The 11,774-nt window shown below is 58.4% G+C and overlaps 1 protein-coding gene across 1 annotated transcript in view; it reads left to right on the plus strand.

Annotated features, from left to right (window-relative positions):
- Positions 1–2,244: 2,244 nt before the first annotated feature.
- LOC104135959 (zinc finger protein Eos-like) overlaps positions 2,245–11,774 on the plus strand; it is a gene marked incomplete at its 3' end in the record, with an annotated part of 20,403 nt that continues 10,873 nt past the window's right edge. Inside the window, exons 1-4 of the mRNA XM_035889375.1 lie at positions 2,245–2,343; positions 4,418–4,678; positions 5,022–5,189; positions 10,810–10,959. Coding sequence (XP_035745268.1) covers positions 4,438–4,678; positions 5,022–5,189; positions 10,810–10,959 — 559 coding nt within the window. The remainder of the gene's footprint in view (positions 2,344–4,417; positions 4,679–5,021; positions 5,190–10,809; positions 10,960–11,774) is intronic.

Here is an 11,774-nt window from a genome sequence, read left to right on the forward strand (position 1 = left end):
TTCTCCTGCAGCTGAACAGAAACACTGCAGCACAGCCAAAGAGCTGGTAGAGCTGTAAATAACTACAACTGCTGTGTCTTGGCACAGAACTATTGTAATGCCCTTGGTGAAGCAAGGAATGAATGCTGCTTGCTCTCCTCGAGCTTCTGTTTGGTTCCCCAATGAATGCAGTCAAAACCTTCACAGAGGACACAGAAAATCACATTTTTTCCCCATAGTTTTTGCAAGTAAAGCCACAAGAGAAAGTTCACAGGAAATAAATTCCACCTAACTGGCAAATAGCACCGCTTCATCTCCAAGTACAAAGAAGAAAAGACAGCTTTTATTAAATATTGCCATTGGAAAGTTCAAGTAAGTGAACTTTAAATTTAGTCCTCTTAGAAGCAGAACGATGAGAATGTGTTAGTACTGTAAAATGAACTGGTGTGAGTAGAGATTTTTATTCCATTAGGACAGTGAATTTGCTAAGTAGCAGTAGTAATAACAACATCTAGAGACCCTGTAGCACACTAGTGGGAAGAAAACACGAGGATGGCAGGCAGCTTCTCCAGAAACAGAGATTTATTTCACTCCAATCCAAATAACTTGTCTTGTCTATGTTCTGCAGCCAGGGTAGAGCTGTCACAGTCTCTAGGAGGGAAGAAAGGAAAAGCCAAAGCTCTCTATGATTTTCATGGAGAAAATGAAGATGAGCTTTCCTTCAAAGTAAGTACCTCTTAGCTCTATTTTCCAACAGGTCTTGTGCTCCTAAAGTATGCTAAAAAATAGGATTTATCTACAGTGAAAACAGGCTTCGAACAGGAAAGAACAAAGCACATAGAACAGGCTGTGCAGGTTTTGGCTGGGATAGTTAAAAATAAGACATAGGCATAGATATTAACACATTTGATAAATGGCCTTTCTAAAAAAAAAAAATTTTGTCCTTACCACTTGTTTCATATTGGCAAAATCTTCACTGAAGACATTGAAAAGAGGTCAGTAATTGCAGACTTCCTCCGACTTCTCTGATCCAGTAAAAAACTAGACAAACCAACCTCATTTTGCAGTACATTCAGTTCTTGATCAGTTGGTATGGTCAAGGGAGCCCCTTTTAACTAGAAAGACAGCATCAAGAAGGAGGATAACAGTAAGAGTGCCACTGCTACAGCAGCGGTGCCGCTAAGGGACACCTAGTACAGCAAAATCTAGAAGTTTGGCAGCATAATTACATTGCCATGGGAGAAGGGGGAGAAATTAAATAGTTGCTGGATGCCCAGGTAATATTAAGAAGCATGAACAAGAAACAGCATGCCCTTGTAGATTCAAAGTCATGATTTAGGTAACTGTGTCCTCAAAAGCAAGTTTCCAAGAAACAGCAGACTTCCACAGCAGGCCCCAAATTGTGTTTATCAGCTGGAACACACTCTTTTCTCTCTCTAAAGCTAGCAAAATGATTAGTTTCAGCATTAGCACCTTGCAGTGCTGAAAAGCTAGATGATTGTTTAAAGCAGAAAAGGGGATCAGACATACTGGAAGAAAGGCCAGGGCCATGACAGTACTTCAGGTGAAGTGTGTGGCATCATGGGATGATGGATGAAGACAGGAACAAGGATCAAGTACAGGAGCTGCAGTTTATTTTAAATGGCACTGAGCTACTTAGATGATTGCTTTCCTTTTGGGGAAAGTGAAGTTTTTAAAGGAAAGAGGAAAGATTCTAAGTGCTAGAAATATTGGGACTAAATTCTAAAAAAAAAAAAAAAAACAAAAAAAAAAACAAAAAAACCCACACCAAACCCAGACCCAACCAGAAAATCAAAGTGCAGCAGCAAACGTCAACTCATCCAGGCAGCTCCCGCCAGCGAGGGGGGAGCTTTTCCCTTCGTGTTTGTGCACGGAGGCGTCTGTTTGCGCTGGGTCTCCTGGACGCTCCCAGGGGAGCGTGGTGGCACCGGCCACCTCCGATTGCCAAGGCCGGGTGTAAGCGCAGTTCACGTTGCCTGGAGCCTCTCTGGGAAGGCAGCATTGTCTGCTGCCAGGGTCCAGGAAGGGAAGGAGGGGAGCGGGAGCCAGAATTCCTGGGCTCTTCACCCGGCAATAAACCTCACGCAGGCTCGGATGAATCGCTTCCGTGCTGCTGCTCCTCGTTAATCCCCCCTTGCCAAGCTGTACCTAGCTCTGGGGAAGAGCCAGAGCCCTCCTGCCTACCCTGCGGAAGGCGGTGAGGAAGAGGAGCTTCCCTCTCCAAGCGCGTGGCCTGGCTCCTCGGGGGCCGCGTGTTGCCTGCTCCAGGGGAGTGGGAGGTGCGGGTCTCCCCAGGACCGGGACTGCCCTGCTGCAGCCGTCTCCACGCGCCCTCCTCGCCCGGTAAGCGACCGAACGCCCGCCGGGAAGGCTCCTCCCTGCCTCAGCCCATGTGCGAGTTTGTTCAGAGCCCCCCCAGGTTTTGAAGGTCAAATCCTCCGGGTTGGTTTGGTACCGGGGATGTTACCAAGGCTTTCTTGCATCCCCTCAGCTGGTACGCCGCGTCCGTTGGTGGCCCCGGGCCATGGGTGAGCGTTCACACTCTCCCAAAGAGCTGAATGAGCCCCAGGGGTCGAGTCAGCACCAGATCTGGACGCTGCTGGGGTTTCTGTGTGGTTGTGCTCCGTTGGTGCCGTTCTCACGCCCGTCTCCGCAAGGCAGCTTGGACTCTGCAATCTCCTACCCTCCGGGCAGCAGCAGAGGCTCCTTTGTGTATTTAAAGTTCAGCTTCCTCCAGCCCCCACAGTTCTCCTCTTAAGGGATTGGGAAGAGCCTCCTGCTTTAAATGGAAGAAATAAGAATCAGATATTTAATGGGACTCTGTAAATATTTTGTTTAAGCCCATGGGCTTGGTGCGTGGCCATGGGGGTGACCTGGGTTTGACTTTGCTCCATCGTCATCTTCCTCTGGCCTGCCAGGACCAGGGCTACGGAAGCAGGTAGCCGGAGCGATCGGCCGAGGGGCGGCCAGCGCCCGGCCGGGGAGGCTCCCCAGGGGATTCCCTCTCGCTCCCAGCTGCTGGTGATGGCTTCAAGTGGGAGGACACTTTGCAGTTTGATCGTTTAAAGACTGGCTCTCCGAACGGGTGACTTTTCGCCGAGGCTGAGGGTGTCCCAGCAGCAGTTCTCCCTTGAGCAGAGGGTACAGCAGGCGTCGCGAGGTGGGACGACTGCTCCGACGCTTGGCCGAGGGAGGAAGCGTGCAGGATCTGGGTGGCCAAGTTCATCCGGAGGTAGTGGAGGGAGGAGAGGGAGAGGTTTCCCCCGTCCTTCCCTCTCCCGGTCCCCGCAGGGCTGCAGCTTGCTGGCAGCGGAGGGAGCGGAGCGGTCGCCGTCGAGTGTTTGATTTGTGGCATTCCACAGATCATTAGAGCAGCCGGGAATGTAGGTCAGGGCTGGCGCATCCCCTCTCCAGCCTCCGCTCCCAATGCTGCAGGAGGAAGGAGAGGTAGCAGCGGGGAGGGAAACCCGGGGGCTTTGCTGCAGCGCAGCGCCCGCCCCGCGGCGGGGAGACCCATCCCGGGCTGCTCCAGCGCGGTTCCTCCGGCTCCTGCCCTCTCTCTGCTCTTGTCTGGACCCGAAACGCCGCGGGGCGGCTGCTCCTGGGAGTCGCCAGCCCTCGGCTGTGGGACCTTCCCCCAGTCCCTGGCATCGCTCACGTCCACTTCCCTAATTTCGCACAAGCTCGCTCTGGGTTTTCGGTGCCCAAACACCACCCCACGGGTGTCCGCGTGTCCGTCCCCTCCCTGCACTTGCTGCCATTCCTGCAGCCTCTTTGGCAGTTGAGGGAAGGGGAAGAGGCAGAGCTGCCCGCAGGGAGCCCGCCCGCGGCCAGGGCAGCAGCCATCAGCGTGCCGGGGGCAGGGGCGCGGGTTTCGGGCAGCACCGTCCTCTGTGTTTTCTTTTTTTCTGCCTCTAGGCAGCTGATGATCCCACGTCTTGTAGCAAAGATGAAAACTTGGGGTGGAGCGATGGCTTCTTTTGCCAACGACCCAAGGGGGCTCAAGTTGGGCTCTCTGTGCCAGTGGATGTTGAGCCTTTACTGATTCAGAGAGTCAAAATTCAGTGTCTTTGCTTCCTCCAAAGTCCTTTAGAAGCACGAGAGTTTTTTCTTTCCCCCTCTGCCTTTCAATCCAGGGAGCTAACTGTCATTTTCCTTGGCGGGATGCAGAGCGGGGATCTTCGGGGTGTGCAAACGAGCCGTCCAGCCCATAAGCTCGTGCGATCCCTGTTTGGTGGCTCTTCTTGAGTAGTCAGCAAAATAAGAGGATGCATGTTTATCTCAAACCAATCACCTAACGCATCGCAGTATTTCTTTTAGGAGTGAGTCTTGCCTGCGCCACGCTCCTGACTTCTTTAACTTAAGAGGTGGGTTTTTTCCCTCCGCTGACCGTGTTATCCCTTCTGCCTCCCCGTAGCAAACTCTATCAAGGTGGAGATGTACAGCGATGAGGAAGCCAGCCGGCTGCTGTCACAGGATGACCGGATGCTTGAGAAGGAGGACAGCGTGATCGTGGAGGACTCGCTCTCGGAGCCCCTGGGCTACTGCGACGGGACGGGCCAGGAGCCGCACTCCCCCGGGGGCATTCGGCTGCCCAACGGCAAGCTGAAATGCGACATCTGCGGGATGGTGTGCATCGGCCCCAACGTGCTGATGGTGCACAAGCGCAGCCACACTGGTGAGCGGCAGCCCCGAGGCCGGCGGCGCTGCCGGGGCAGGGGTGGGATGGGCTGAAGGGAAGGAAATTTCTGAGGCTGGGTGGCAAGTGTGCGCCGGCTGGTGGGCACGGAGGCCACGGGAGATGGGAGTCAGGTCCAAGGTGCTGACCCCGGTGATGGGGGCCAGAAGATGCTTGTGAGGAAAGGCAGAGGGAGGTGGGTGGAGCTGGGAAAGCCATGTTCGCCACTGCTGATCCTGTGGATACTTCTGCTCTCCCGGGCTGTTGCTTGGGAGAGCTGCTCCTCTGCAGGCTCGGAATGTGCCTGTGAGCAGGAGTTTCACCCGCTGCTCCGGTTTTGCAGGAGAAAGGCCGTTCCACTGCAACCAGTGTGGAGCCTCCTTCACCCAGAAAGGAAACCTCCTGCGTCACATCAAACTGCACTCGGGCGAGAAGCCCTTCAAATGCCCCTTCTGCAACTACGCCTGCCGCAGGAGGGACGCGCTCACCGGCCACCTGCGAACGCACTCCGGTGGGTAGCTCGGGCCGCGGGCTGGGAAGGGAGGAGGAGGAGGCAGGGAGGGAGCACACGGTCATGGTACAATCCCAGGGATCTGAGCCCAGCATCCAAAGGCACCGGCCTCGAGCACTGAAACGATGGCAGCCAAACTTGCTCTCGTATCAGCTCCCAGCACGCGAGCGTCAGCCCGGGGGGGGGGGGGCGTGGTTAAGGGCCTGGGAACTCCGCTGATGCGAGGGAAGCCTGCGGGGCTTGGTGCTGCTTGGTTCCAGGGGGGTTATTGCATCTCTGTCTCAGGAGGATAAATGTTTAATAGATGTGATTGAGGCAAAATAGGTCCCACCCCTGGGTGTGCCCTGCCTTGGGGAGGACGAGCGCCGAGGGGCTTTGTTTGCCTGTTGTTTTGACGTTGTCCTTTTTAAATATGACATTTGAAATGTGGTTTTCACCCTCCGGTTCCGTGATGTAACGGCTGGCGGGGGCCGGCCGGCCCCCCTGCTTTGTGGTCGTTTTCCCTTGATTTGTGTGTGTCTGTGCTGCCGCCGCCGGCGCTTTTAAAGTTCATGCAGGCGGCTTCGAACACCTGCGGCTCTAACCTTTCACGTCCCCCCGCGCTTCCTTGGGGGAAGAAACCCGTCCTCTCAAGAGCCTGTTCGCATCACAGCCCTGCCCAGGAGCCCTGCAAACCCGCTCTCCCCCCCTCAGCCTGGCCCAAGAGCCCCAATTTTTGTCAGGCTTCTCCCCTGTCCCTTCTCAGTAGGACGGTGCGGTGCCCTGGGTTTAAGCTCCCGTCTTGCTGTGGGTGAATCTTCCCACTTTGCTCTTTCTTTTGGGAGTTCATCATCGCCCCCCTGCACACGTCTGGGAGATGCCGGAGGGGGGGATCAGGGCGGTTTAACCCCCAGAGCCTGGAACGGGGCTGTTGGCTCTCGCCTGACGCGAGGGTTTGTGGGAGCTCCCCATCCATTCTTATTTCGTCCCTGGACATTCCCGCTGCCAAGGGACAAAGCTGCTTCTCAGGGTAAAACTTTTTTGGTCTCTTGTCTGGTTCTGCAGCCCGGCCAGGCCACGGCAGCGGGTGCCATTTCTGGTACCAAGGTGATTGGGGAAGAGTTGGCTTTGCCCTGGGGGGGGAGTTGAGGTTTGCTGCCTCCCGCTGGGCCGGTAGTGAGGAGAAATGCCAAAGAAATCCTTTCCCCATATTTTTTTCCTTATCTTTAAGAGGGGGGGGGAAGGCAAGAAAGCAGTAGTTCGAGGCAAACCCCCTTTGCCTCCAAAGCCTGTGCGTCTCCTCCCGCCCCGCTCGGAGCGTGAGGACAGCCGGGCTCCGGTGACAGCCAGGCTCCGGTGACAGCCGTGCTCCCCCCAAAGCACCGCAGCGGCTGCTGGGACCAGCTGAGCTGCGGTCGCCCTGCCTGGAGGCCTTCAGCTCTCCCTTCAGTCTGGAGCCATCAGCATCATCCGTCTTCCTCCCCTCCGCCCCCAGCCGCTCCAAGCGGCAGCAGCGCGGCCGGCACCGAGCCGCGCTCCATCTTGGGCAGCGCTGCGTCAGCTCGGGGAGGAATTGCCGGGCGGCGGAGTGGAGGGCTTGGCACCCGTCCGCCGCGAGCTCGCCTTGCCGGCAGCTCTACCCTCTGCGCCCTGCCGGGCCGCCGCCGACAAGCCCCTGCCCGGGGACCTTCAGCACCGCAGGGTTTTGGCAGGGGCCGGGTGCTCTGAAGCAGGACAGCCCCTGGATTTTTGAACAAAAATAATCTTGCGGTGTGTCTGGAGCAGAGTCCCGCTAGGAACGTCTCCGTTCTTCGCTGTGTTTAAACCCTCCCCGTCCCCTCCGTGTTGGGGTGTGGGGTTTTTCTCCTAATTAACGTGCTTCAGGGCACCCCAAACTGTCCAGACCCGGGGCTGCGGGGTCGTTTCTGGACTCCTCGGTCCTGCCTCCTCTCGTGGGTCGAGATCCCCTCCACCCCCCGGGCTGTGCCTGTCCACCGCGTTCGCCCCGGCTGAGTGTCCTTGGCAGAGCTGCGCCGACATCTCCCCGCTGCCAGGCACGGAAAGGGTCGCCGGGCACCCTTCAGCCAAGAGACGCAGAAATGGGGACAAGCCCTCGCAACATATCAAACAAAAATTAGTCTTTATGGGAGCTAATTACTAAGAAAACCTTCGTTTAATGTGGATCGCACAGGCAAAAGCCTGGTACTTACCCTGCCTGGGTGGAAGGCGGCGGGTCCAGGCTTTCCCTCCCTCTGCCTTAACTAGAGGCGCGTGCGTTTCATGCTGTCCCCACGAGGGCCGCCGAGCTTTCATCTCGGAAGATGTGCTGTCCAAAAAAGTGAGGTATTAAAATCCAGATCAAACACGCTGCCATGCTCTGAAATAGATCAGAAGCTGCAGCCCTCACCCGGGACGGCTGGGACGAGCTCCCGCTCCCCCGGGACCTCCCTCCCTTTCGGTCCTCACCGCCTCGCAGCCCGGTAAATAAACGAAGCTGGGGCTTGTGTCGAGGGGGGGGAGCCTGTCCGTCTGCTGGACTTGGTCGGAAGAAACTTTTCCTGGTGGGGAAAGCGAGGAGAGCGTCCCCCTTGCTCGCGTTTTGGGTGTTAGGTGGGTGAAGAACTTCAGGGATCCTAAGCGGAGCTCGCTGGAGGCCCCCCGCTCGCGTTGGGTGACAGACGGGCCAAGTCCGTCCGAGACATGAGTGTGCGTCGGGGGGTCGATATCATTTAAATGGCGATGTTTTCCAAGAACGGGCTAAGGAGTAAAAGGGAGAGCGACTGACAGCAAGGCAAAGCCCGGCTCAGGGCAGAGCCTCCCTCCTTGTCCTGCAGCAGCCGTAAGATCCCGTCCCCCAGCCGTAGGTGACCCTCTGCGAGGGGGGGAGCCCAGCACAGACTGAGTAAACCGCCGTGGCAGGGCTCGGCCGCGGCGTGGGCAGAGCCCTTGGGGAGCCTTGGTGCTGGCAGCGAGCACTTTGCTGCCGAGGTGCGTGGGCAGGGGGACAGCCCTGTCCCCGGGGAGCCGTCCCAGTGCGCTTAGGTGGTGGCCGGGTCCCAGGCACCCCCCTGTCCTGCTGTCCCCCTGTGCCTGTCCCCAGAGCCCCGAAACACGGGCTGAGGTGGGGAAGGGGAAGGCTGGATCCCGAGGAAGTAACTCCAGGGTGTTTGTGCGGAGCTTCCTGGCTTGGAAAGCCAACCCCGACCCCAACGCAGCTATCGGGGGGGCCTTGTGAAGCAGAAATGCGCGTGGGAGTTTGGGCGGTTTTGTTTAGGAGTGACAAACCCGAGCCTTTTGGGGAACTCTTAACTTTAAAAGCTGAACAAGTGATGGAGATTAATGGGGCGTAATGGAATTTGGCGTCGAGGCTCTCCCATCTCAGTCACTAGATTTGAGGAGTGAATTCCGAACCCGCATTTTTGCGTCCGTACTCAGAGGCTGGTGGCATCCTTGCCTCCCTGGGGACGGGGGCAAACCAATATTCAGCTGTGCTGTGACAATGCTGCTGCCTGGGGAGGGCTGGGAGGGGAGCTTCGCGCTTGTCATCGCCTCCTCCGGCTTGATTTCTAACCCGGAGCTTCGGTGGTGAAATCCATGGTGGCTCCTGGATTCCCGGATCTGCCTGCGGCTTGGCTGAGCTGCCGGGCTGGGACAGGGCAGGGGTACGGCGTGCATGGATGCAGCCCGTCGGTCTCCTGGCTGTTTGGGGCTGGTTTGGGGTGGCGTTCGGGTGGGATCCGGTACAAGCAAGGGGAGGTGCTGGCCCCGCCCCCCAGCCGCAGCGCAAAGCGCTTCGCGTGAATCCAGGTGACGAAGCCGGGGCCGGGGGGGGGATAAACACGAATTCACCTACAGCCTGCCAGCGTGTGTTGGGGTTTTTTTATTTTTTAAAAAGCAGTTAAAGGTTAAACCACAAGCTGCAAAAAACCCCAAAACAACCCCTTAAACCTGGCAGGAACAGAAAGAGCCTGGTCCAGGCGGGTCTCGGCAGGCAGCATGCTCCTCCCTGAGCTGGACGGGGCGAACGTGACGCAGCCTGGGCAACCGGCTCCGGCTTCCAGCAAAAGCGGCCGATTTCGGGGCATTGCCCCGCTGCTGAAACCAGCCTCCCCGCCCCGTGGGGCAGCATTGGAGGGGAAGGGCCCGGGGGCTTTCGGGCTCCTCTCTGCCGCCGCCGTCCCCAGCTCTTGCCTGGCGTGGCGTGGCTCTGTGCTTTGGTGTCCCGCCTGTTTTGGGAGGCGAGCACCCACAGGCGATGGCCGGGGAGAGGGGAGCGTAGCCCCACATGCTCCCCATCCTGGCTGAGTGCCCTGGGGGCACCCAGGGGGCTGCAGAACCCCCCCCTTCAGCTCAGCTTCCCTGCACTTGCCATTTTTGCCCATTAACACCTTCTCACCTAACGAGCTGCCTCCCCAAAAGGCATCGGAGTGCGATCGCCCTGCGGCAGCAGATCCCTTGGAGCCGGGGTCCCTTTCCCCCCACCCCCCCCAGATTATTTGATGGGGTTGTGACCAAAGGATGCCGCCGTGCCCGAAGGACGGTGCCTGCTGCACTGCCCAGGTACTGCTGTGATTAGACCTAATTAGCAATCGCCCGGCGAGCGGCATGAAACCCCCGTGTCAGCATTTGCGCTTCCCCATCCCCTGCACAGACGTCAGCCTCACGGCGTGGTGGAAACTGCGCTGGGGTTCAGAGATACAATCTCCCCTTGGGGGGGGGTGTCATGATTTTTCACTGTAAGTCGCCTGCTGGTTAACGCACGCCGATAACAACATGGCGAGCGCTGGCGGCTTGGTGGCACGCAGCGGCCATTCTCCTTTGTCTGGCGGTCGCCGGCCAGCGAGGCTGAACGCCGACCTTGGGTGGCTTCGGTGATTTTCTGTCAGAAGTGAGAAAATTGGGAGAGATGAGAATAAAAAATGTGTCTGGCGAGTGTTTTCTCACAAATCTTGGTTGGGGGGGGGGTGCGCACGCTCCACACAGCAACCGAGCGCTGGCCGAGGCAGCACGCACTTTTTGTGGCGAATGGAGGGTGAAGAAACACTTGGAAATGTTTAAAAAAGTCGGGGGGTCCGCTGCCTTCCTTAAATATTGCCTTTGCCATCGGGGCTTCCAGCACAAGGCTTTATCCGGGGGCGCACCACGTGGCCGGAGAGCTGCTAGAAACCTGCACCGCCACTGTCCGGGGAGCAGAGCGCGGGTAAAAGCCGGCTCCGAGGCGTTTTGGTTTGGGTATTTGGCCAAACAATGATTTATTTTTGCAGCCCCCCCCCCCAGTCTATCAAACTGCAGCCCTGTGGAGTGGCGTTCGAGGAGGAGGCGAGCGGTCGGGGTGCGTGCGGGGTAGATGGTGGTCGGGAGGAAGGCTGAGGCAGAAGCTGAGGGCTGCAGGTCCTGGCTCTCGCTCCCACCTCTGGAAACCGTTCCTCGAGATGCACCAGAGGGGTCCGTCCCCTGCGGCACAGCCGGCTGGCGCGGGGGGGGCTGATGGCGAGGGTCTCTGCCCTGCCGCGATGCTCCCCGCTGACCGATTCCTGCCGCTCATCTCTCCCATTGACGCCCGCCCAGCCCCTTCCCGGGCTTTTTGGCGAGGGCACCGTGCCCGTTCTTACGGCCAAGCTCTGGTTTGCCTGTTTTGCAGTCTCCTCCCCCACTGTCGGCAAGCCCTACAAGTGCAACTACTGCGGCCGGAGCTACAAGCAGCAGAGCACGCTGGAGGAGCACAAGGAGCGGTGCCACAACTACCTGCAGAGTCTGAACACTGAACCGCAGTCGCTGGCCAGCCAGCAAGGTCAGTGCCGTGGAGTGGCTGGAGCCCCGCTGCCTACCTGGCTCCGGGGACGCCCCGAGGGGGTCCTGGCAGGGTGGGAAATGGGGGCACGGGTTCACGTTCCAAGCCCTGGCTTGACGGGGTGAAAATTCAGGGACGTCCTTCCCATTAGAAAAAAGGGGGGGTTGCTGCGTGGGGGAGAGCGTGAGCCCCCCAGCTCTCCGCGATCATGGGATGAAAGGTGCCGTGCGTGCGCGTTGGTTACTGCCGCAAACCTCTGCAAGTGCCAAGTGTTGCCTCCCTGGTTCCTCCCCTCGCCGCCAAAAGCCCCCTGAACCTGAAACACACCCCTGGCCCCCATTTCTAGCACAAGGACTACTGAGAGCGTTGCCCGTAAACAACAGAACGCAGCTACAACGCAGCAACGTAGGGGATTTACCCCTGCGGGCGGGCGGCTGAAACGGGCACCGCGTGGCTTGGCAGCACCTCCGGGCTCCTCCTCGGAGCCTGCGGGCAGACCCCCTGTCCGTGCCACGCCGGCAAAGAGCCACAGCTGGAGCCTTCCTGGCCCCTGGTCCCTCTAGAGCCACCGGGGCTTACGGCGAGGTTCACCGGGTCAGGCTGCCCGGAGACTTTAACCGGATGATCCGTGATCTGCGGGGCACGGGAATGGCGGAGCTGCCCCCGCCGGCAGCGGCACGGGGCCGGTCTCTCCAGGCCGGGGTTGAGAGCCGACAAGAAAAGCGAGGGCACTTCGATCCGTTGAAGCCGGCTCCTCTTCCCCAAAGTGGCAGGAGCGGGCCCAGCTCGATGAAGAAGGGAGGCGGACCGGCTGC

This window comes from Egretta garzetta, unplaced genomic scaffold, assembly GCF_000687185.1.
Source record: "Egretta garzetta isolate BGI_Z169 unplaced genomic scaffold, ASM68718v1 scaffold1112, whole genome shotgun sequence".
Classification (NCBI taxonomy): Eukaryota; Metazoa; Chordata; class Aves; order Pelecaniformes; family Ardeidae; genus Egretta; species Egretta garzetta.